Below are 26290 nucleotides of genomic sequence, written 5' to 3' on the forward strand. Positions count from 1 at the left end.
GGTGGGGCTCTAACCCTTCTCATGTTACTAATATAAACATCAAGGGAGTTCTAGCTGAATACAATGCATTTTTAAGCGCAGCAGGATTCCCTCCCCCCCAACCAAATAATCATCATTTCTCCCTGCAGGAACTGATAACAAATCAATGTGACAAATCACTGCTTTCCTTAAAGCAACTTCAACTATGGCTCCAGCAGTAGCTGATATTAGCTGGATTAACTTTTTGGCTAAATGCACATTTTAAAGAGCCTATGGCTACATTTGGAAAACTAGCCATCTATAAAATATTATAAAATGGAAAGTATGTTTCCAAAGCAACCAATTGTAGTAAGTAGTTAACCCTTTCCCTGCCCTTGTTAAGTAATTCTGCAATAATTGTAAAGGCTCTCCCCTAGGTGTGTTTCTACCACTCGAATAGACATTTCAATATAGTCACAGAATTCTTCAGTCAGTTTCATATCCAGGCATAGCTAAACTAGATGAAAGAAATTTTGGATCACTGAGAGCAGCTGACATTTTGAGAACTCTGAAGTTAAATATAGACCAAAGGATTGCTTGGTTCCCCCTGGATCTGAATTTTAATTTCATTAATGATTTACAACTTTTGACAGTGATTCCACTAAGTTAACATCTACCCCTGAACAACCTTTCTTTGAGGCAAATCCCAGGGTCTGTAAATATGAAATCAGATTGATAATTACACCCAGGGACTAACCATTCTTAAAGCAGAGAAAGTACACAAGTATACAGATGAAAAGCAAAACATGTAAAGGTGTCTTCATTCTTGACATATTTTCTAGAAGTACAAGTAGTCCTCAGCTTAGTCCAAAATCTCCATTGCTAAGCAAAGTGGTTGTTTTGGGTTTTTTTTTTGCCACAGTTGCTAAGTGAATCACTGAAGGTAAATGAATTGTGTGGTCTTTAAGTGAATCTGGCTGTCCCCATTGACTTTGCTTGTCGGAAGCCAGCTGAGAAGGTTATAAATGGCGATCACATGACCCCCGGGATAGTGCAACAATCATAAATACATGTCAAGTGCTCAAATTTTGATCATGTGACCATGGAGATTCTGCACTGGTTGTAAATGTGAAAAACACTCATGAATCACTTTTTTCAGTGCTGTTGTAACTTTGAATGGTCACCAAACAAATGGTTGTAAGTCGAGTAGGATCGACTTGTAGGACAGCAGGACCTGTAGATCCTACTGTATTCTGTAGAATTATTCTCAGGCTAGCAGCCATTTAACTTAGTTGATTCCTAGATCAGACCGACAAGCCAATGCACAATGCAAATTCCTGTGCAAAATTAGCGTTGTGAAATACTAATCTGAAAACATTATTTATAGGTGTCAGTATAAAAAATACTGCATGTTTTTTATACTGAGAGAAATTTCTCAAGAAAAGAATGGGATTTATTGTTGCTAAGAAAGAAAAAAACAGTTCTGATATAACTGTCTCAGCCCAAGATATGAAGTCTTGCAAGCAGAACAAAGATAAATAATTTATAGCTCCATGACCAACTTTTGCTTTTTTGAGAATGCTCTACTCTCCAGACAAGAGGTTTTGGAAAAGAAAAGTTGTATGTTTCTGACAAACATTAAGTTGAAGAAGTAAATTAAATCTGCAAAATAATGTGCTGTTTTTCCCTCTCAATTCTTTAATAAAGGAAAATACCAACATTTCTTATCTGAGGAATATTCATTATTGAATATTCAATATTGCAGAATAACAACGTGTATGGAAACCATATCCTTGTGTTTGCAACAAAGTATGAAAACGGGGGTGCCACAGAAATGAACACAGAGTCAGAACTTCTGAAAATAATGGCTATTTCACTATATTTGCTATTGTGGTCTTATAATATATTTGGAAAAACTGTTTAATGACAGATAAAGTTGTTTTGCAGAATGGATTTGGCTCATGCTACTTCATTGGGGCAGATGGGCCTGTCCTTTGTGCCACCACAATTGTTTCTATGAGTCTTTTCCCCAACCTTGGTGCCCATTAGATATATAAACTTCAACTGTTTACATTAGCTTAAAACCCTAGCAGAGTCTAGTCTTAGTTAATTAGCCTCAATCTGTAAAAAAAAAAAAAAATCATTTCAAAAGAGCTTATTTCTATACAGGTAGTCCTCTCTTAACAACAGTAATTGGGACTGGAATTTCCATCACTAAGCAACACATTTATAAAGCCTTTCATGCAGGGGTGAAATGCTCCCAGTTCGGACTGGCTCGGGTGAGTAGGTAGTGATGGTGGTGGGCAGTTCGGAGAATCGGTAGCAAAAATCCCTGCCCCTGCCCCCCATGCCCAGCTGAGCTACACGATCATCAGAGGCTTTTTTTCTTTTAAATGCCTCTGACGAGCCAAGCTCTGACGAGCCAAGCTCTGAGAATCCCAGCTGAGTTGCCTGCCGATCAGGCAACTCAACTTGGATAGTCAGAGCCATTTAAAATAAAAAAAGTTTTTTTCTTTTAAATGGCTCTGACGATCCAAGCTCTGACGATCCCAGCTGAGTTGCCTTGCCGATCAGGCAACTCAGTTTGGATTGTCAGAGCCTTTTGAAAGGATTTTTTTTCATGGTTTTACATGTAAAAAATGGTTTTAAAAGTAAAAAAAAAAAATTGGCCACGCCCACCCAGTCACATTACCCCCCCCCACCAAGCCACACCCACAGAACCGGTAGTAACAAATTTTAGATTTCACCACTGCTTTCATGCGACAAGTTGTTTAGCAATGAAAATTCTGGCAGTTACACTTGCCATTATTAGGCAAACCCTAGAATGTTATTAGTTCGATGTCATGTGGTTGACATTTGCAATTTTCTGCCAGCTTCCCCATTAACTTTGCTTGTAGGAAGCTGGCAAAGAAAGTTGCAAACCGCAATCACATGACCATGGAGATACTGCAATTGACACAGTATCTGAACAAGTGGTTATTAAGCAAGGACCCCATGTATAAACACTTTTGCAATTGTGGAGTAAGATGTGACTGTGATCATCCATCACGTATCTCTGACATCTTGATGATATGTGGTTATTGTATATGAACATTATATGAAACCTCATTTGACTGGTTTTCAGAACGTCTTTGTTTGTTGATTGATTTGCAAAGAATTATTCCAGAAAATTCAGAGCTAAGGAAAAATATCAGTGATTTATGATACCAGGGGGGAGGGAATCCTCCAGGGTAAGAAGAAACATTGAGAGATTTGTTGCCTTCAAGCTCATTCTTTATGACATCATCCATTAGGACACTCAATCACATTTTTATATAACACAGTACACTGTAGGTGGCTTTTCATTGGAGTCTATTACCCATGGAACAGAAAATTGTGTTTTGATTATTTTTGGCCATTATTCCTCATTTGCAATGGTTGGGCCACTACCCATGCTGATTTGATCGATTCTCCGTTTTAAGAACACATTACATCATAGGAGGAAGGGAAATGACTGTTTTCTCATTTTCACTCATGGCTTTTAAATGCAGATTAATGCCAATTAAATTCCACCAACATTTCCAGTTCTGGTAAACCAGCTGGAATAAATGAGCAAGCCACATGAAGTACCATTGTACAATATCTATGATTAATATCCACAATAGTGGAATTACCAAACACAAGAGTCTTCATCAGATACAGAAAATGAAAAAGAGAAACTGAAAGATAAAATATTACAGACTAAACTATATAGTTTAGGAAGGTCTAGGTAACAGAAGTCTGAGGAAATGGAAGAGATAAAAAAGAAAGCCAGAAAGTTAAAAAGGCATAAGAGAGAGAGAAGGAAAGATCAAGATATTTAACTGGACTGCAAAGGACAAAAGTTTGAAGGCTAGAAAAATAAAATTTAGCTACCTGAATAGATGAAAGAAAGCTTTCACATTTATTGGCTCAGGGTCTTAAGAATTGCAGTTGGGGAACAATTGTGGAAGAGATGGGGTAGAATTGGTTAGAGATTTTTCCCCAGGAGTCAGAACAAGAACAGAGTTTAAATGATAAGGAAGTAGATTTTGTTTGGACAGCAGGAAAAATATTTTAATGGCAAGAACTAATTCTTCAACAGTAGACAGCCTTGGAAGGGTATAAATTCCTTCAGGGCAGTGTTTAGGCAGAGGCTGGATGGCCAGCTGTTAGGGATGCCAAAGGAGTTGATTATTGTATTGGGTTGGAAGAAATGTCCTCCAAGATCCCTTCCAATTCTTGTGTGTTCAATTTGAGTTATCTTTAGTTGGATTTTTCACCATTTTTCCAACATTTGCACTATTTTTGTTTTACTTTTTATTGTTGCCTCCTTGAGCTAGAAAGCCAGCTATGAAAAATAAAAATTAAAGAATTAAGGCCTTTATAGTGTCCTGAATTTTAATTTTTGAATCTTTATGCCTAAAGATCTTGGTAGCCAGATTTTATATTAACCATGATTCTTCTTTCAAATACAGGAAGACAATGCTATGGAAATGTTGGAATTTCCATATGTATGAACTTTATTTTTCAAACTACTTATGCCTGAGTTAAGGTAACCAGAATTGTGTTACCAATTGTGTTCAAATTTTGTAGAAATCAATTGATCATAAACATTCTTAATTATTTCTGGCTTACATTCTGTAGTCATTGTCAGTGGTGAGGGCCTGAGTTTGCAAAGGTGTTGAATATGGACTTCTGTATTCATATATGCATCTACAATATCTATATAATGTAACTATATCTGATCTATGAATTTCATCCGTGAGTTATATTTTCAAATGGTTACTGTGTATATCTACATCACAGTGCTCCAATGTTCGTGACTGATGCAAATATCATTTTGTGAATGGGATATTAATCTGTATCTGAGACAACCAGTTATGTTTGAAGAATGTGGCCTTTTATCATTCATAAAGGAAAACTTTAGAATCTTGAACGGCTTGCTTTGTTTTGCTCATTCTCAGCACTATGCTCCCATTCAAAATGCTACTCAAATATTATGCTACTCCTAAAATAATACAGGTAGTCCCCACTTACTGACCATGTGTTCATCGAAGTTAAGCTAGCAATGAACAAAGAAATTTATGATTGGTCCTCAAAGTTGTGGGCATTGCAGCATCCCATTGCAATTCAGCTACTTGGCAACCAGCACACAAGTCATTGACAATTGCAATGACTTGTGGTCATGATTGCCATTTGCAATCTTCACAGCTGGCTTCCAACAAACAAAATCAATTAAGGAAACCAACAGGAAGTCACAAGTCATGGTCATGTGACATTGCTCTTAATGACTTGTGATTCACTTAATGACTGCTGCCAGAATTGATATTGTAAACCTGTGTGGTCATGTGACTTCTCACTTTACCACTGTCATTTAGCAATGATTGTCATTTAGCAATGGAGTTGCTGGTCCTGTGATTCTTATGTGCTGACTACAGGTACCTACTGCATTGCTACAAGCCTGTATTTTACTTTGTGTTTATTTTTTTTTCTCCATCTTTCAGTCACATGGAAGTCCATATCTCATTTGACTAGCTACACTCATGCTTGTGTGCACACACATACATCATATGTAGTTATATTTTGTTTACACTTATCCATCAATCAAGGAAATTGCCTTCAGCAGCTCAAAATGCTATTTTCTTATTTTTTGTTTTAACAGTTATTACTTATTAGATTAAGTGATATTAGTGAAAATTCCCCATATGATGAACTCATGAGCTAGAATGAGTTATATTTTACACATATTCCATTAGATTCCAAGAATAGTGAGCTGTAGTAGCCCCCTTTGTGCATGACTGATGTCAAAAACAAAAAAACCCACATCTCTGTTGGCTGATGCTCATGCTTTTCAGCCAGGTTGACAAATTATGCCCTTTATTGTAGGAGTTCCTGGTGCAAAAGAAGCAAAGTAAATTCTGTTTAGACACAGGGTCAGGGAGTAGGGAGGAAGTGTGGGCTATACTGCTTATACTGTTTTGGATATCAAATAAAACAGGACAAGAGAATTCTTGTAAGATTTTATGAAACTGATCCAAGAGTCACTGGCTTTTTCAAGTAAAATATACAAAGTTTTTTTTTTCCTTAGAGAAAAGGATGATGCTAAAAGGAACAGAGCCATTTGTTGAATAAAAATAACATATGTAGTATTTATAGTGTATGATAAGGAAAAGAATAGTACAGTTGCATTGAAACAGCATGCAGTCAACTTTCGTGATTAGATTTGCTTGCACAGCAATTATGTATACATATATATTGTAAGAATGTACAAAACCCGGTAATAAAAATTCTGTTTTCCTCTGGTACAGTACTTTTCAACTTTTTCCTTTTCTTAGATCTAACTAGAATACACAGACATTCTTTGGAAATGCTTGGCACCGCTTTATCAAAATCCTGACTGTATCAGGGGAGTAAATGTGAGGGCCGGTACAATTGCAACTGTGGTTGCTGAAGTGTTACTCTCGTTTTGCCCAGGCTTGGGAACTGCAGGCCTACTTCTTCCATTTAATTAGTTGACTGACAAGGGAGTAAAACAATCATATAGAAAATTATCTCTTAGTGGGTTTCACAACTTTAAGAACCTTTGTGTTATTATAGTGTTTTTGCACTGACTAATCTCCCAGATGTGAATGTATTGGTGCTTCAGAGCTGTAACAAAACAATAATGTCATCATATGTACTTTTTGTTTTCCAAAATGGAAGCTATGTAGTGTTCAAAAAGAGCATCATACATATAACCATTTGCAGTAACCAGATAGAAAATATATATATATATATGTTTCTGGGAACTTTTCTTGTTGCTAAGGCAGACCCCTCCATTTGGCTCCATCCTTTTTCTACTTTCAACAGTACAATCTATATCTTTTATTATGAAATATCAGAAGTCTGCGAAGTCACTACTATGCAATTAAATTAAAAATTTACTATGCATTAATTAAAAATTATGATTTAAAGAAATGTTTAAGTGTACTTGTTTTCTATGAATTTAATTAAATGAAAGGCACCTAGCTCCTCATGGGTAAACATGAATACATCCCTGTCTTTCCAATGCCATTGTTTTCTGTCATTATAACTTAACAGAAAAATTGTTTACTGCTTTTTAGGTTCTGTGGTAGTCAAAAAAAAAAAAAAAAAAGCAACAATAATCTGTCAAGGAAGTCCTAGACTGAAGAATAAATTCTAGGAAGGTAGCTTAAGCAAACCACTTGGTACTTGATAAACAACACTCATTAAATGTTTCTCCTCCTTTTCAAATATATTAAGATTCTTCTCTCGTGCTTCTCCTCTATGGAACAGAAAATATACAAATTTCTGCATAAATACAAATAAATAAATAAATAAGTACACTTCCCTGATTCAATGGCCCTGGCACATTATTTATGACTTGGTCAGTCCAGATGTTTACAGTGCTGCCAGTGGGCTTGCCCCATTCTTATATACTAAAGAGGATGGATCTAATTTATATTTGATTTCAAATACCACCAAGCTTCAAAAAGTATTGGAGCAGCCTTGCTCCCAATAGCTGTGTTTGAATTCTGTAGGTGGGAAAGAAAGTAAGGGGGATGATAATTGGTTCAAGCCAGACTATTATGGTTCTAGTTTTGCATATATGTATATTTTACATGAATTCAGGAATTTGTAAGGTTGAAGATGATAAGCTAAAGCATTGAAAATGGATAATGGAAGTATGGTGAAGTGAATTCATTATACCCATCTTTTTCTTCAAGCCACTCTGGTATATTTAAATATATTTCTTTATATGAAATGTTATGCATTTATTCAACTCAAAGTGATCATTTACAATGAAATCTGAAGCATTTTATTAAGAAGCCCCCTACTGTATTCAGTCAGACTTGATAGGTATTCATTCTTCAAAGTAAAAGTTCAAGCCACTGAACTAAAGGGGACTTACATTTGAATAGATCATATTGACAATTATCACTACTCTGTTCTAAAGTTGGACTATTGGCAGAGTCATTTGCAAAACCCACTAACTGCTGCCAATATACCAACTATGGAAATTAACAATATTTTGGGGAAAAATACGTAAAATAAAGTTCATCAATGTTGTTTGAAATTATTTAAGACAAGCAATATTTGATTACCAGTGAACGTATTGCTGTGTATAAACTATTTCCACAATTTTCAATTTGCAAAAAGTTATATACTGAACCATACATATGTTGTCAAGCTCAAGTCCAAGTTGATAAAAAAAGATTCTTAAGTTATTTTTAGTAGTCAATGAATTGAAATGGATTTTATATGGAATATGCTTTTTTTTTAAAAAAAAAAGCTTATGTCCTCCTCCAAACATCAGTTTTGCAATGGCTTTCAGACCCAAAGTAAAACGTAATGCTCTTCAAGGAGTGCCACTTACTCCACAGGTCTCATTCTGTGTCTGCGTGGGATTAGCCTTGGGCTCCATGTCTTGCCGTTTTTGATTCTGTTTAAGTTGGTTTAAGGATGGCTTTGCTTGTACAGCTCCCACGGTTTTGCTTGTCCATTGATCCACCAATTTGTGGAGATCATCTGTGAAGGTTCCTTTCTTGTTGTTACTGTTGTTGGCTTGTACCTGAACCTGTATTGTTGTTTGTGGTAGAGGATCTGGATATGCTACAAGGCTGTTTGCTGAAGATCCTAAAACATTGTGGAAAGAGAAGACTCAATTATATGTATATATAAACATGCATTTTCTTTTGAGTTTATTTATTACAATTCATGGTATTTCTGAAATTACTATATGCTTAATCAATTGCCTGCTTCTTCTGAAGAACATTTTTTGCTTCAAAAATGGCCCTTTAGTAGCATAAACACATGTTTAAATATGTGTTCAGAGGGATTTTAGTTTTGTTATTCAGAGTATTATTTTAGCTAGGATGAATTATATCTTCTTTCCTCACAGAAGCCTGTTCATTCTTTTTTAGTCATAATTGGCTAAAAAAAAAGGTATCTTTGCAGCCATTTAAATTTTTATATTTCTGCAGAATTCCCAAGCACTTCCTTATTGTTCTGAACTGAAATGCAGTTTAAAGATTTTACTAATCTTTTCCTTCTTAAAAAAAAATTCACTTTCAAGGTGGTAGTAATGAATGACACACGTGGTCATAATTTGAAAGACTACAAACATGGCAACTAAATCTATTCAATCTAATTATAAAAATATCTATACATACATCCTGAAACTGGAACAACTGTTATTGAAACCATTACTCAAAATATGTCACAGTAGAGGCATTAAAACCAATTAAGTAGCAAAGTGAAATAAAGCAGTATTGACAATTGACCAATGAGTCTGAAATAATTTCCCCCCAATTATCTCAAAACGTGTATCCTAATTTCAAAATGACCAAAATTTGAAGCAGAAAAGTTTGAAGTTGTATTGAAACGGTATTACATACAATGAACTAACGTACTAAATGACGATTTCTACATTATGAATTTGCAGAGACCACGAGCAACACTATTAGCATTTTTTTTACTTACATAAAACCTTACGTCTTTCTTTAAAACGTCTCGTGCATTGAACTAATGTGAATTCTTATGCTCGTTGAAAAATAGAACAGTGAAAGTGCTCCCCCCAATTTATTCTTCACCGACTGTTCAGTACTTCAAGCATTTCAACAGAGAAGAGGAACTATTAAACTGTATTAGACAGCCAGCCACAAAAGAGCATTATAAGGAAGCCGAGTTAATTAGCAAGCATATGACTCAGCTTTATCTCATTAAAATACACATGTACATACTGAAATTATGATCTTGCAACAGGCATGCACCCAAAAACAGCACGGACATGCAAAGCTATATTTAATTCATAAGCAGCATAATTTAAATGCCATCATCAATGCAGTCTGCTCTTAAATAAACCACTAGATTGTATTTAAACAAAGCAGCCCATGCTCAAAAATAAATACCAAAAAGCCAAAAATAAAAGAGAGAGGGATAGTTACTACTACTGTGATCTTTGCCTAGACATAGTCGTTTCAGGGTGGACCCTACAAGGTAAATGATACAAGATATATAGAGTTAGGTAAGACTAAAAAGGGAAAAATAAAAGAGTCTGATGGACAGTCTTCTGCATTTTTAAACAATAAAAAATAACCATTATGCAAGAAGGAACAGACAGAAAGTCAGCAGTTCAGGTGTAAAAGAAGAAATAAGGGGGCTGCTCAAAGCCTATAGAAATTTATTGGTATGAAAAATAAAACATTGCAGAATTTTTAATTGGCTCCTACAATTTTCATGACAGAGTAATATTTCTAATAAATATTGCTTCTAAATCAGTTCCTATTCTGTATGCACAGTAAATGGAATACCTGATTTCTCTGTTAATGATAAAAATAAGAATAGATTGGCAGCAAGAACTTCCTATTTCAGGTTTTAGACCCAGTTCTGCAGAACTAAGGCACATCAAATTAAAAGTATATATTGAAATGCAAGACAACAAATTGCTTCATCTCGATCTTATCATCAAACTGCATTTGGACGCTTACAGCTCTACTGTATAGGAGATAGCATTTCCTATCATTCTTTGTTATTTATTTGATGAGCTGGGAAGAAAAATCCTACTGCTTGGTTAAGAATATTCAGTTGAATCCAATGCAGTGTTAACAACAGGCTAAAAAGATAAAATAAGGAGATCTATTTATTCTGACAGAAAGTCAGCAGGAAGGTTATTAATTGGTGTAGCTCTAGCTGGTTTAAATTTTTCTTTTTCTGTTTTATTTATATAACCTACCTTCTTTGCCTTTGTAATATTGCAATGGTATCTTAGGGAGTTATTCATTATTAGGTGCATGTTGGTACTGCTGTCCACTATGATTAATAAAGTGGTTTCTGATATGGTACAAAGATTACCCATCTTTGCACGCAAATACAACCCAAATCATTCCAAACTTTGATAGCAATGCATGTATATGTGTGTGTACATGTCTATATTTATCTACCCCAATGGTGCTGATCAGCTTGAGTGTTACACATGACAATCTTTCAAACAGAAAGAAAACCACATTTTACCTCACTAAGCCTTGTGCTGAATATTTTATTCTAATTTTAGCTAAGGGAGAGACCTTCATCATGATATCATCACACAAATGCTGTGACCTAGATACTAAAATGTCAGGATACAAGAGCATATCAGCTGTTTTGTCATTTTGGCGTCATCGTCTTTTACTGTAGATGCTGCTGGCTCTTGTTAAACTGTTTACATTCAATCTACCTACTGGTAACCCTCAATCATGTAGGAATAGCAGACTCCATAATGTTTGCGCACATCAAAAAGATACTTAATTAATCTGACTATAGATTAACTGATGTCTGCTGATATGACACATGAATTGGACCTAGCTCCAAAGAAATAATTGTTTACATTAGTTGTTATACTCCATGTGGGAATCAAAATGTGGTAAAGAACAGCATTCTATAATGAACATATGATTAGACATAATTCCTTTCTCTCCATAATAAATCTCTCAAAAGAAGATCAGTTGATATATATCCTTTCCTTCCTTCCTTCCTTCCTTCCTTCCTTCCTTCCTTCCTTCCTTCCTTTCCTTCCTTCCTTCCTATAAATATCACCGAATTCTTTGATTTTAGTTTGGACCCTTTTGGAGAGATGGTCAAAATCAGTGATGAGACCATGCCTAAATTTAACATATTTTCCTATGTATTAATTTTTCAGTGGCTTCTTCTCACAATTTCCTTGCAGTAGCCATATGCAAATGAATTTTGTTTATATACAAGACAGTAAATCCTTAACCATCTTATTAAGTAAGTAACCATCAACACAACCTGTTTGTACTTTGCACTGTCTTTAAAGTTACTACTATACAACAATTTAGTTTTAAGAGAACATATAGCCAAGATGGTCATATAATTAGGTTTTGAGTTTATAATTACGATCAATATTTCCAAGCATTATGTGCAGATTTAAATCCTTCTTTTTTTAAAAAAAGAGAATAGCTTCTACTCAAACTACTATAAATTATTTTTTTCTAGAAATATTTTTTCAGATTTTAAAGAGATTTCTTAAATTTCTTATGTGTAACTTTGGTTTCAACTTTCTAAAGTAACCTACAGAATTATATTCCCTGTGCCCATACATGTGCCCATAAAGTATAAGGAGAACGTTGTTATGACTTTGCTGGTTCACCAGAAGTCAATTAGTATCCCATCCCCAAAAAAATCAGTGACTCATTTTGTACCACATAAAGCAATTAATAATTTCACAGTTTAGGGATAAAAGTTAACCTTTGAGTATTTTCCTATAGTCTGTGAGATACTTACTAAGAACTGGAATGAATACTTACAAGAGGAACAGAATGCACATAGTCCTCAACTTATGACCACAATTGAGCCCAAAATGTCTGTTAAGTGAGACAGTTATTAAGTGAATTTTGTCCCATTTTACAATCTTTCTTGCCATAGTTGTTACGTTACTAACATGGTTGTTAAGTGAATCTGGCTTGCCATTGACTTTGCTCATTAGAAGGTCGCAAAAAGTAGTCACATGACTCCAGGACACTGCAATCGTCATAAATATGAGTTGGTTGCCAAGCATCTGAATTTTGATCATGTGACCATGGGGATGCTACACTGATCATAAGTGTGAAAAAATGGTCATAAATCAATTTTTTCAGTGCCGTTATAATTTCTAACGGTCACTAAAAGAATTGTTGTAAGTTGAGGACTACCTGTAGAACAGTTCCTCGCCTATCTTTGACCATATTGGTCTACAAACCCAATGCAATTAATAACATTGGTACCATAACATTAATAATTGCTCTGTAGAGCTTGACTGTCAAAAACAACTAAAGGTATCAATCTGAACATACTTATACTGGAAAGAGCCTTATATTGAGTCAGATCATTGGCTCCTATCCAGTATGATAGATGGTGAAAAAATGCCCACAACTTTTAATAGCAAGTAGCACTAATTGTCCCAGGTTCTAGGGAAGAACATTTCCAGTTCTCCTTGCAATTGCCAGACACTGAACTTGCATTTTCTGCATACGTATCATGCATGGAGTACCACATAGAACTACCAAATAAGTTTTATATGCCAAATAATCTAAGAATATTAGATTTCTTTATCTTGAAATTATAACTGAATTTTAATATTATGGTTTTCATATACAAAGATGTTTATGAATACTTAAATACCCTTTCATTGTTAAGCCTAAAAATGTTGACATTATTTTATTGAAAATGGAGAGCAAGAAGAATGAATTTTAAGTAGCTTTGTGCCTTTGATTTGTACCCTTGTAATAATGATAGAGATGTATAGTTCCAATGATAAAAGTTTGATGAAAATGAATACTGAATTTGCTGAATGTTAACTAAATATAAATATCTCTTTATATATTGGCACTATTTTATCTTGTTTGTAACTATGGCCTAGATTTTTCTCATTAGTACAATATAGCCTTATTGTACCAAAATATCCCAAAGTATTTTGCCTTATAATAAGCATTTGTTTTACAAAAACGAACTTAAAAATAAATATTTGTGATAACTGGTTGAATAGCCAATTCGTATAATCATACAATCAAGAACAGTCTAGTTTTAGTGGCATCTGGACATGATATCAATAGACTATTCTGAGAGTGGCATTAGGAATTTTAATTTATTCTGTGCTTTGATGAACTGCTTGTTGACTTCATCTCTGAGGTCACATAAGGTCATAATAAAAAATTAACTGAGTAAAGTGCTCCAGCTAGATGAATGTCTAATAAAAGTCATATTGTACTTTGTGATAACCAAACAATCACATTTAAGAAAATTCATTTAAAGTAACCCAAAAGTACACAATATGGGGGAAAATGCTGCCTAGAAAAGATGGTGTTAAAGAGCTAGCAGGAGCATTTCTCAGCATTTCTACATGCAAGGGACAGGAGAAATAACGTAATAATAACAACAATAACAACAACAACAAAGTGGATATAAACAGTACTGTATATTGTTTGAATACAGCCCTTGTGCAGATGTTCTACCCTTCAGTGACCTTCTAGAATTGTATCAGCTTGCTACATGCATGTCTTCATAGTCCAAGCATGTGTGAAAGAGACCATTCGTGTACAGAAGCCTGGGTTTCGATTTGGTATCACCGGAATCAGGACAGCAGACATTTATAACTGTCACATTGCAAATTAAAAATTACTCCAACGCAAAATCACATAAAGATACGTCCAAGATAAGAATTTACCATAAGACTATAGAATAAATTGATGAGATCTTCCACACATGCTTTTGATACCCAGGCATGAGCCAAAAGCAGTGTTCAAAAGCTTTCCATATGAAACAAAATAAATTAAATTAAGATGATTACTTTAAAAAAAGGGAGGAGGGGAGTGATTGTCTACAAGAAGGGGCTTCCTGCCAAGCATATTAGATAAATCGATGAAAATGAGTTTTGAAAAAGATGACAAAAGAAAGATGGGCTGTGATAAAATACAAAAGAACAAATACAAACAGATGGACAAAGACACAGGTCCACTGAGGAATCTGGTACGAGGTTTGCTACTAGATTTATAGGTCACTCTCTCAGACGTTTGGTGGAAAACCGTCCAGCCTGCAAATGAATATAAAGGGAAGAAAACAAAGACACTTATAAAGTACAAATAGCTGTGATTAGATGTCACCATCAGTCATATCAGCTTTGTTAGTTAATCATCCACACCTCCATTTTAACCTTGCCCCAGAGGAGTAAGTTCATTGGCTATAAGCAAAAGGGTGTGAAAACAACAGCAGAAGAAAATAGATACTTCATAGGATTAGTTGGGCAGAACATGCAAAACCAGAGGCGACCATTTGTAATCATCTCAACACTTTGCAGCTGTGTAAGGACTCTACTGCTACAATACCATCATGAAGCTATGCTATGAGAGGTAACAGTGCTACTACTGAATGTAGTAGACTTTCTAATGAAAGCCAAAATTTATGCCAAGTGATTAAAGAGTAATTATTTCTGAATTACATTTTTGCAGGCCAGTAATACACTTTAATCCGAAAAATTCTGCATCTGCAGGAAAAGGATGGGGACTTAAGAGAACCGAAGAATATGAAGCAAGATAAAAAAGGACTCAGCTTCCCTGTTTGCAAATAATTTCAATCTACAACGGACAATTTTACTGATCTTTTTTTTTTTTTAAAGTGCTCTATGCTCTATTGGTTCTTCCTTAACATTGACTGCATTTTGTATTTGTACTCTACTGATTTTCCTCTCGTGGCTCATTTTCAAAATGAACACCAGCAAATTAAGACATCTACCCCTTGAACGGTCAGTGAAATTGCTATTAGATTTACATCAGCAGCTTTTCTAATTGTATCACAGTTAGCATCATTTCTACAGGCTTTGAATCAATATGCTGAGCAGATGTTTCTTGGTGAGGTTGGGCTGGACATTCTCTCTAGCTAAACCTACCTCACAGGTTGCTGTTGTGAGGAAAAAATGGAGCATGGAGTGCTATATATACAGTATATACCACCATGAGGTCCTGGAGGAAAGGTGGTTTAAAAATCTAATCAGTATAGCAAGTAAAAAAGAAAGCCTTAAACTTCCTTTTCTCACTTTAACACATATTTTGTTCTCCTGTGGAAAAATGACTGTTTTAATATAGAGTAAAAGATGACTCTGAAGATATAAAATCACCTTGGCCAGAATTTCCACGGACATCACCTCCTTCAGAAGCTACTCCAGAGCAAATGTCAGAGGATAATGAAGCCTTGACAGAGCAAGGTTGCTGAGTCTGAACTGAGCTCTCAAGTATGGCTGATGTGGACACAGTCAGTCCTGTTGCTTCAGTAGAGTCTGTTTGAGCTCTAGTGCTTCCCTTAGCCAAAGGGTCTTTATGCTCTGATATATTGCCTAAACAGGATGTATGCAAAAATCATTAAGCTTGAAAGCAATAAAAGAATATGAAACTATTATCTGAAGAAAACTTCAAAAATTCTGAAGATTTTTTAACTGACCAAAATCCATACATGTTCAGAAAATCAGCTGCAGAGAATCAACCATTCCTATCAATTCTCATTAAACTGTATATAAAAAAATCAACAATGGCTATAGTTTTGCAATTTTTATCGATAGTGTCTCCACATCAATGTCTCCAATGTGATGTTCACGGTCGCTAATGTTGGTGACTCCATTGAGTCCATATTTCACCTAATTTTATTTTATTTTGATTTTTTTTTAAAGAATGAAGAGAATAAAAAGAAAAGTAATGCTGCATTACTTTCATACTGCAAAGTAGTGCACCAAACTCAAGAATCATCCTAACAATATTTCGGACAATGTAAATAAATGAGACATAATCATAGAAAATAAAAATGAAAGGAATTTACGCGAAAGGTTTAATATGGCTTTGCTACATTGCATTTAATGGTTCAACCTAATTTAATTCCCTTCCCCATGAAAGCTAAGGACAAATCCTTTATTTAATCTATTTATTTATTTATTAAATATTTAATATTAATATATTAAATATTAAATATATTTCACTAGAAAAGTACTCCACTCCTCTGCTCACAATTATGCCACCAGGCCTGAAATTTTGTCTTGGACAACCTGGAACTACGCCGCCTACGGTCTCACCTAAGCATAGTACACAAAATTGTCTGCTACAATGTCCTACCTATCAACAACTTCTTCAGCTTCAACCTCAACAATACATGGGCAAACAATAGATACAAACTCAAGGTAAACCGCACCAAACTTGATTGCAGAAAATACGACTTCAACAACAGAGTGGTCAATGCCTGGAATGCTCTTACTGACTCCGTTGTTACATCCTCTAACCCCCAAAGCTTCAACCCCCACAGCTTCAACCTTAAACTGCCTACCATGGACCTCACCCCATTCCTAAGAGGTCCGTAAAGGGGGCGTGCATAAGTGCACCAGCGTGCCTACTGTCCCTGTCCTACTGTCCCCTTTTATTTGTACTCATTCCTTGTTCATGTCCATGTTTATACCTATGCCTGTTATCTCGTACATGTTCGACAAACTAAATAAAATAAATCATATAGATCTTTACCCTTTTCTTTTGATTGAACAATACAATTGCAAATAAAAAAAAAATGAAATCCCAAGAAAATAATCGAACAATTTGAAACTTTCACTGAATGTATGTTAGGAAGATATCACTTGTAAACATACTTGTACTTGATGTTTTGAGCTGCTGGACAACGGGGTTTAGCAATTTCCCAGTTTTTAATTTGTGCTTGCTTGTTCTTCTTCGGCGGCCACTTGGTGGAGCAGAATGAAGGAACCCAACATTGGGTGGCAGTGGTTTTCCCAGACGGAAGTACAAAGCTTCTATTTCTTTTTTCTGTTGGGACTGCAATTCAGTAATTTCCTTCATGTGTCTGAAGAATAAACATGAAAGCATTGAAAGAAAGTAACTCTTAAATTAAGACATCTCTATTTCTAAGAACGTATGTTAGAATATACATTTGGTCACATCATTACCAAATATTTTTTTTAAAAAAAGTACATTGCAGGAGATAAATTTCAAAGTGAAAATTGGTGGCTTTTACCATGGTTTATGGTCCTAATACGAAAACCATCTCTATGATGAAAAAGAAGGCACATTTGTGTAAGCTTATTAATCATTCAGGAAGAGTGAGGAAGCTAGCATATATATTTTAAGAAGTTGCATGATCAAAACAATGAGAACAGCAAATTGTTTTGACAGTCAAGTGCTAAATATAGTGAAAGGACAAGCATGAAACAGCAAAAGAATTCAAGAAAAGGCTACACCACACAGGATAAAGAATAGTTCAAATAATATACAGAGGTTTTGGTAGAGGAACCAGAAGAATAATCTATTTTACTATAAATTTATTTTTAAAAAAGGTACCAATGGGACAGTACAAAATGCAATAGTTACAAGGAAACGCCTACTTCATTCAAATGCAATATGGTCAATGAATAAGGAATAAAGAAACTCAGGAAAAAAGAGTCTGAAACATGAGAAACTGAAACAAGAACCAGAAGACTAGAGACCTGTGAATTTTGCCCTGAGAATACTGATGATTTTGATTCAAGCGTTAGTAGGGGATGTTCTCTCATCAAGAGTTCAGAAGCTAAATAGGGTAGAATTGGATAATACTTGGATGAAAAATCCGAAGGTGATATGAAGGCTGTAAGCTAGACTGTAAGCTAGACTGTGAAGTCCCAGACTTGTATACTACCATCTCCAAAGAAAGCAATGGGAAATCATTTCTGTATTGGCTGTAAGAAAACAATGTGGCCATATGTGCCATCAGCAGTCCAGTTCAACTCAAAGGAGACTTTGCCATTAAAGGCAAACAATAAATAATAATCATGTATTAATGTTAAATTAAACTTTATCAAAATGAATAAAGATTAAAGTACAAAATACAGTGCAAAAGCACAAAAGTACAAAATACTTGTGCTATGCTTGGACATCTGAAAATACAAATGAACTGAAATTCTACTGATGAAAGTGAAAACATAGGAATAAAATTAAATATAGTCAAGTCAAGACTAATGACAATAGGTTCAGCAACCAATCTAAAAATTGACACTAAAGATAGCATTTACCTTTTAGGATCAACTATCAGCAATTAACAATAAAGAAACAAGCAATCAAGAAATATGCCATAGATTGGCAGTTGACAAGTTTATCAATGAAGGCCTTGCAAAAGATATTTGGAGGACATGATATGCCTATACCTACAACATTCAGAATGATACAGCAAATAATTTTCTTTATGTCACTCCATGGAAACAAAAAAAAAGGCGGGGGGGGAAGGGATTTTGAAGAAGCAAGACAGAAAGAGTCAATGTTGGTGTTGGAAAAGACACCCAAGAATGGGAGTCAAAAAACAAGGAAACAGATCATAAGACAAATCAATACAGAGTCTCAGTCAAGGCACATTACTCAGCTGTCTTGAGAAGCCCATAATGCTGGGAAAGATGGAAGGAAATAGAGCAACCTTGTGGATGGTTGCATGGTGGATGGATTCAATTGTACCAGTAATGGTTTAATAAGATTTTTAGGGGCCAGACTGAAGACAGGTCATCCCGAAGTTCTACCTATGCTGTTGCTAAGAGATCACACCAACTACATGATTATATAAATCAAACAACAAAACAGGATATTAACATAGTAACAAACAAACAAAAAAAGAAAACCAAGAAATTAATAAAATGCATAACAACATGTACAAACAGCAGAAAAATACTGTGCAGATATTTTCTATATAAAGCCTGGAGTCTTATGCAATCACATAAAGATACTTATGTAACATATATCCATAAATTGTTTATAGACAAATCTGTTCACAATAAGAAAGAATTCATCTCCCCCCCACCTATTTGTTTGTCTGACTTCACAAACCTCAGTGCCATGTTTCCGCCTAAGCAGGCTTTGTTAGAAGAAAAAAAAAAAAACAAGACAAAAGACTTCCAGCCAGCAACAATCAGGCCTCCAGGGGAAAAAGAGAAAAACAAAAACAGGAGCGGAGTTTTGTCTACAAATGTAGCCAGTGGTATTTATTCCGCTACATTGTAATAATAAAAAACGGAAGAACTTTCCCTCTCAAACTCTTCTCCAGCCGCGGCAGACGCCATTTTAAAAAAAAAACTTTTTTCCTCTTTCTCTTCCTCTATTCTCTTAAGTAATTTTTAAAAGATAAGTAAAATACTTGCGCTTCAGTATTACAGGTCCAGCTCACATTTTCTTTGAGTAATCTGTCAAATTCGCAGGCTTGCTTTTGACGCCTGGCTCTGCATTAGCAGAGGTCTCCCAAAGCCCGGAGCAGCGGCTGGGGATATGGGGCATCTCATCCGCTCCATCCCAAAAGTAAAAGAAAAACTTTTGGGACTCTGCAGAGAGTTCTACCCACCCCTGCCGGCTCTATCTCCGTTTCCTCATGGGAACGGAGTTTTTTCGAGCCGCCGTTCCGTTGTGAAGGCGGCTCTGACAGGCTGTGGAAGCTGACGATCCCAAAGGAACGTCTGGCGGCGGCCAGCAGCAAACAGCAAACTAAGAATTTAAAGGAACAAGTTTTAACTCTTCAGTCCCAGAAACCTGATTTTAATATAATAGAATTTCTCTTAGAGGAGATTGAAAGAAGGGATGAGATTGTGAATCAGCAACTTGAAAAATTTAAGCAGGAAACTAAGGAATTGGTGAAATCCAAGTTTGACTTTTTGCAGCAAAAATTTTTAAAAGTGTCAGAATTCATGATTCGGTTGGATACAAATACTAATTTACTAGAGTCAAAAATGGATGAAATTCAAGACAAATTGGACAATAGAATTCAAAAAATTGAAAATGATTTGTTAAATATTCAGGATTATAGTTCAGAAGAAAAATTTAAAATGGATGCTGACCAAAAGTCTGGTAATGTAGAAAACCTGCAACAGAGGATTGAAAAAGAGGTTCTAAAGATACAACATAATTTCACAGAATATGCAATAAGACTTAGAGGTTTGCAGGAAAATAACAGAGATGACTTAAGGAAAATATCTTCTGAATTTCTAGCTGGGATTTTAAAGATTCAACCTGAGGAAGTGTTTTGTAGGATTGACAGAGCTTATCGAATAAACTCCTGGACTGCCAAGCAAAGGCAATTGCCTAGAGATGTGGTAATCTATTTTTCAGATAAAGAAATTAGGAATAAAATTGTGCAAAATTCCTTCAATTCTAATTTGCAATTGTATGGAAGAAAGATTTGGATTTACAAGGAACTCCCACCTAAGATATTAATGGAAAGGAAGAAATTTGGCTTTCTGGTGTCTGAGTTAAAAAGGAGAAATATTCAATTCCGGTGGGACGTCCCAGTTGGTATTATATTGAGATATCAAGGAGAAAGATACCAGTTAAATACTGTTGAAAGAGCGGAAGAATTTTATCAAAATAGGTTGAAAATGAATTTAACGTCTTCAGATATAATACAGGATAAGCAGAAGGAGCTGGAACTAAAGACAGAGACTGTACCAGATAAATTGCCTTTGGATTTATCGGATACCCCAGCTGGATTATCTACAAATTTGAGAGAAGTGCCATCTGATTTTAATGTGATGACTTATCAAGGCAAGGACAAGCATGGAAACCAATTAGAGGATATACAAGGGATAAAAAAGAAACGCGAGACACAAAAAATTAGGATGGAAGTCAAACCCACAAAAAGAAAACAAAAAAAGAAATAGGTTGTACAAAAATAGAAATTTCTAACCCAAGCAACAGTGAAGCCAGTGATTTTAAAATATGAATGATTATGTGAAAACATAGAGGAGGCGACATATTGGTCAATATCATCCTGAGGATAGTGGCAGATCTCTGCATTGCCGTAATTTTGGGACATGGAAAGAGCCTCAAATTGATGGTTTTGAATTATCTACTTTGAAACTTCTTTTTGTGTTGATAAATATATTATAATTATCTTGAATTATAAGGCAAGAGAATCACATTGGGACATGCAGAAGATCGGGTTGTTACCCAATACGATGATGGAAATTAATAATCCTGATGAAACCCACAATTATTATTATATGGAATATAATTATAATGTCACTCGGGTGGTTGTTTTTACTTTTATATATATAAGAAGATGTTTACTACTGATGGGGGCAGATATGATTGGAGATCTTGAATAAACTGTTGCATCAGCAAGCTATGTTACCCTATTATGGATGTTGGTTTTAACAATCCAGTGGAAAGACTTCAAGAAGATATTATATGGACTATAAATTTAAAGTTATTGTCTTTTCTTTTTTTATTTAGATATAATGGAATATATATATATATATATTTTTAAGTAGTGTGGGCAGTGAATTAAAGATATCAAGAATTGTTGTGTATGGTAAATTTGTAAGACAGTGGGTGAATAAGCTAGCTACAGACTGATTAGTTTAAGAAAAGGGATTTTTAAGTGATACATTTAGGGGAGTGGAGGAAATGGATAGAGTGGAATAAATGTTAAATTAGATTTTATGGGGAGCCCGCTTTGAAATGTTATTAAAGTAGGACTTATCGTATAGTTTTAAAGTGGAAGGTGGTTTTGAATTGTTGCAATAATGTATAGATATAAAACACTATTATGCTAAATTAGAAGTTATTTTATAATAGTTATAGTATAATGTGTTTGTTTTTTTTTGTTTTTTTCTCTTCTTCTTCTCTGAAATGTATGGATAAAGGGGGATTTATAATACTTTTAGTAAGTAAAGGTCAGTATTTTGAGGAGGGAGTAAGTAATCTGTTATGAATTAGGGTTTTTTTTTGTTACGAAGAAGTCACAGGGGGGGAAGGGTGGGGAGGGGGGGTTAGGGAGGGGGGGAGGGGGGGGAAAAAGGGGGAAAAATTTGTATTTGAAAACTTTTTCAATAAAAAAAAAAAAAAAAAAAGAAAGAATTCATCTCTTCAAACTAATCCCTAAATTTAATTAACAAGGGTATTGTTTCTTCAAAATACCATTGGTGATGCATAGGTTAGTGCAACACAACAGATGATGTGTGATGGAGGTGGTGTTGGAAAAGTAACTGGACAAAATAAAAGTTCAATATAGAGGTTGAAATTGCAATAATATGGAGCTTTATTCATCTCTCTCTGTAAATCAAGGTCCCTGTTCTGTCTATATGTGGCTCTCTCAAGTGCCAGCATCAACTTAGACTTAGATGGAGAAGCTACAATAATTTAAATCCAAGACCATACATTTCTTCCAGGCTGGACAGTGAGATGGGCAATGTATACATTTAATGATAAATGAATAAAATAAAGAACCTAGGAACTACCTAGTCCAAAGACTCTTTCACTGAGACTGATTTACCAATACTTTAATCAACAAATTCTCAAATAAGCCTCAGCGGACGCAAGTTTAATTTCCAGCCACAGAAAAGCAAGACACTAGAAGACACAAAACAATATTTTTATCCATTTAGACTGGATTGGCTCAAGAGTTCATGTGTCTTCTATAGACAAAGCATACTTTTGTCCTAAATAATTTTACTATATCTGGGACAAAAGTTATTGCCACTTCAATTAGCAAAACAAATTATATTTCTGAAAGTATTTTTTGGCTCAAATAGTGCTATCTTTTATTCAATTCTTCCAAGGAGTAAATGATTGAAAAAAAATCCTAAGTATATGATGTCCTTGCTCGATGTGAATTCCATTTATTTGGCAGTTCTGAAGGCAATTAAATGCCTCTTGGTGAATAAAGCCACTTTTGTCTTGTAATATACGATGTCCAATTTTTCTTTACTGCACAATGTTGCTTTTATCAAAAAAATGAGAACAAAAACATGGAAAGAATATTGTACATCAAATGCATAAAACAACTTGAGATAAATGCTTTCAAAATCTAATAAAAATAAATAAATAAAAGAAAGGAACAAATGACAAAAGATGTCAAAGTGTATTTGGATAAGCTGCTCAAACACATATGCACAAAAAACCCCTTTGTTTGGATAAAACGGAAACATACTTTTCTCTCAGGTTCTGCAATTCTTTTTTCATGTCTGCATCTTCAAACTCTGAGTCATTGTCACTACTCACGTATGATGACTGAGAATGGAAAGAAGTTATGTTGATAGTTGGGATTTTTGATCCATGACCATTTGGAGAATTAAGGCCCTGTGAACTTGACTTTACTGACTTTTGCAGAATACATGAAGTCTTTTTAATGTTGTCATTTCCCAGTCTATTGCTCTGAGGTGACAGTGCAGACACATCTTGTTTTCCTGGAAAAGATTCATCTCCAGAATCACTGGAATCCTTTCCATAAAGAACATCAAAAGAGGAAGCTGTCTGCACACGGCGCAGAGGTGACTTTGTATCAGGGCTAGAAGGCTGATTGTCCAGATAAACATCTGGGGGTGCAGAATACCTCAAGGAATGCACAGATGATAAAGTTAATTCATCCTGAGTGCTGATCACTGAAAATCTGCCTATAGTTTTTGCTGGTGTTTCCGCTTCTTTGACATTGGAGTCTATAAAACCATCTTTTTGATATTTGTTTTTCTTGGCAATGTCCTTCTGGTCTTCTGTAAGTGAAGAAGAAACAACCTGAAATAATAAATGAAAGAAAGGCTTAGTTAGTTAATGTCTTACCTGCCTTTAAACATTATTTTTATAGGAATTAATAGTGGCCTTCATTAGCTGCAATTGTCTGAGGAATGGGATAAGATGTAGGAAAAAAAACCAATATAAGGTAACAGTACCTGAGTGTATCCTGATGTTAAGATAGTAGTAGGTGAACTGACATTTACATCTTGACCTGTTTAATATATTGAAAACAAACAAACAAAAAAGAAAACATGCATATATCTGGATTGGTAAATTTTAGAGCAAGGCAAAATTTAAATATGAAAAATTCTTATTTAATAAAATCCTCAAAGGCCATAACTCTAGTTTCACTGTTATATTCAAGACTATAGGTCAGATATATATGAATTAAACATAAATCATGGTGGTAGATCCAATGCTTGATATCACCATAAAGATTATAATTTCAGTTATATGCATATGGTTTTAAACAACATGATCTATCTTAGAACGTTCTATGCAATGTCTAATATAATCTATTAAGAAGGCTTAAAGAAAAATAAGATATTTGTTTCTTACAATCATTACTGAAAATATTGTTAAAATATGCATCACAGAAAAATGATACACGATCTTCATAATTAAAAACAGTAACATTTCAATTTTTTCTACTTAAAATCAGTTCAGAAAAAAATGCCCCCCTGCTTTCCACATATACGATAGGGAACAAAATCATGGTTTCCTAATTTGCCCATTGGATTTTCCTGGATAAAATTACTTGAGTGACTGAGTGGCTTGTATACAAATATGTAAAAGATACATCATGTTGTTTAAAACCATATGCATATAATTTATATGGCTTGGCTTCCTAATCAGAAGTAAAAGCATTACTTATATAGCATTCATATTTAACATTTCGTATATTAAAATTATCATCATATATTTCCATACATAAATTTTCCATGAGAATTACATATTAAATTTTATCTTGAAATTACTACATTCTGCATTGCTATTGTGGTACACACATTCACTAATTCCTAGTTTTCTTAATAATTATATCTAATAACCTACCACATTGTTGTTCATATATTCTTAGAAAGAAAAATGGATATTAAAGTTATGCTCTACTACCTGCTTTGTTTATTTCTGAATGCTGGATTCCGGTGCTTGTAACATCAGATTGTTCTACCTATAAGCAAAATATAACAATTTAAATTAATCTTGCAAGTTTTTAATCTGTATAGAAATATATAAACTCTAAAATTATTTTTATATTTCATCTTAAAGAAAACCATTCTTAAGTCACTGATTTGCATTTCACTGTTTGGAGACTTCATTCCCTTCTGGCACCACATGGTTAATGTTTAATATGTTAAATACTGTTTCATATAAACTTCTGTTTTCTCAACCTAAATGATATGTAAAATTTATACAGTCCCTCTTCTGATTTTTAGTACTCTGAGTTCACAGTACTGTAGAGTAGTCTTCTAGAAGAGGGACATTACGCAAAAGAAAGGAGTCAATTTTTCCTTTTCTGCTTATTTTGGGAGTGAACTTCTTTCACGTTTCTAGTTCATACTGTACCACATGTGGTTACATTAAAATCACAGAAAACAGAGTGTAGTACATTGATTTGATTTCTAAAGTGCCACAACCATATAGCTCTTGGCAGTAAAGAATTACAAACATAGTTGAAAAAAATTACATGGACACATGTGAGCACACATATTTGTATGCGTAATTTATGTTGGCTTTAAGATTAATTTACATAATAATGATTTCATCTTTGACATATATCCGGCATATATTTGAGAAAAAAGCTTTATGTTTGAGATGTCCAAGACATATAAGGCAGTGTTTCTCAACCTTGGAAGCTTGAAGATGGGTGGGCTTCAACTCCTAGAATTCCCCAGCCAGAGCTGCTGGCTGGGGGATTCTGGGAGTTGAAGTTCACCCATCTTGAAGCTACCAAGGTTGAGAAACACTGACATAGGGAATCCTCGATACAACAGTTCATTTAGTGGCCATTCAAAGTTACAACAGCATTGAAAAAGCGACTTATGATTTATTACTTTCACACTTAAAACTGTTGCAACATTCCCCATGATCAGGTGATCAAAATTCAGATGCTTCTTGCAACTGACCTGCATTTATGACAGTTGCAATATCTTGGGTCCTTTTGTGACTTTCTGACAAGCAAAGTCAAGGGGAAAACCAGATTCACTTAACAATCGGGTCACTAACTTAACAACTGCAGCGATTCACTTAACAACTGTGGCAAGAAAGGTTGTAAAATGAGGCAACATTCACTTAACAAATGT

General features: G+C 34.7%; 1 protein-coding gene across 15 annotated transcripts in view; it reads right to left on the bottom strand.

Annotated features, from left to right (window-relative positions):
• WNK2 (WNK lysine deficient protein kinase 2) overlaps positions 1 to 26290 on the bottom strand; it is a 114852-nt gene that overhangs the window by 11373 nt on the left and 77189 nt on the right. For 9 of the 15 annotated variants that reach the window (XM_087887820.1, XM_087887819.1, XM_087887826.1 and 6 more), the window contains 8 exons: positions 25101 to 25158; positions 24143 to 24198; positions 23407 to 23987; positions 17108 to 17316; positions 15605 to 15820; positions 14426 to 14524; positions 9906 to 9950; positions 8336 to 8595 (listed from right to left, as the gene is read on the bottom strand). In XM_087887820.1, the coding sequence (XP_087743946.1) occupies positions 8336 to 8595; positions 9906 to 9950; positions 14426 to 14524; positions 15605 to 15820; positions 17108 to 17316; positions 23407 to 23987; positions 24143 to 24198; positions 25101 to 25158 (1524 nt within the window). Of the gene's footprint in view, positions 1 to 5966; positions 8596 to 9905; positions 9951 to 14425; positions 14525 to 15604; positions 15821 to 17107; positions 17317 to 23406; positions 23988 to 24142; positions 24199 to 25100; positions 25159 to 26290 lie in introns of those variants that run through there. The other 6 variants (XM_087887822.1, XM_087887821.1, XM_087887828.1 and 3 more) reach the window with 6 other exon arrangements.

This window comes from Pantherophis guttatus, chromosome 2 (assembly GCF_059756535.1).
Source record: "Pantherophis guttatus breed Tessera chromosome 2, ASM5975653v1, whole genome shotgun sequence".
NCBI lineage: Eukaryota > Metazoa > Chordata > Lepidosauria > Squamata > Colubridae > Pantherophis > Pantherophis guttatus.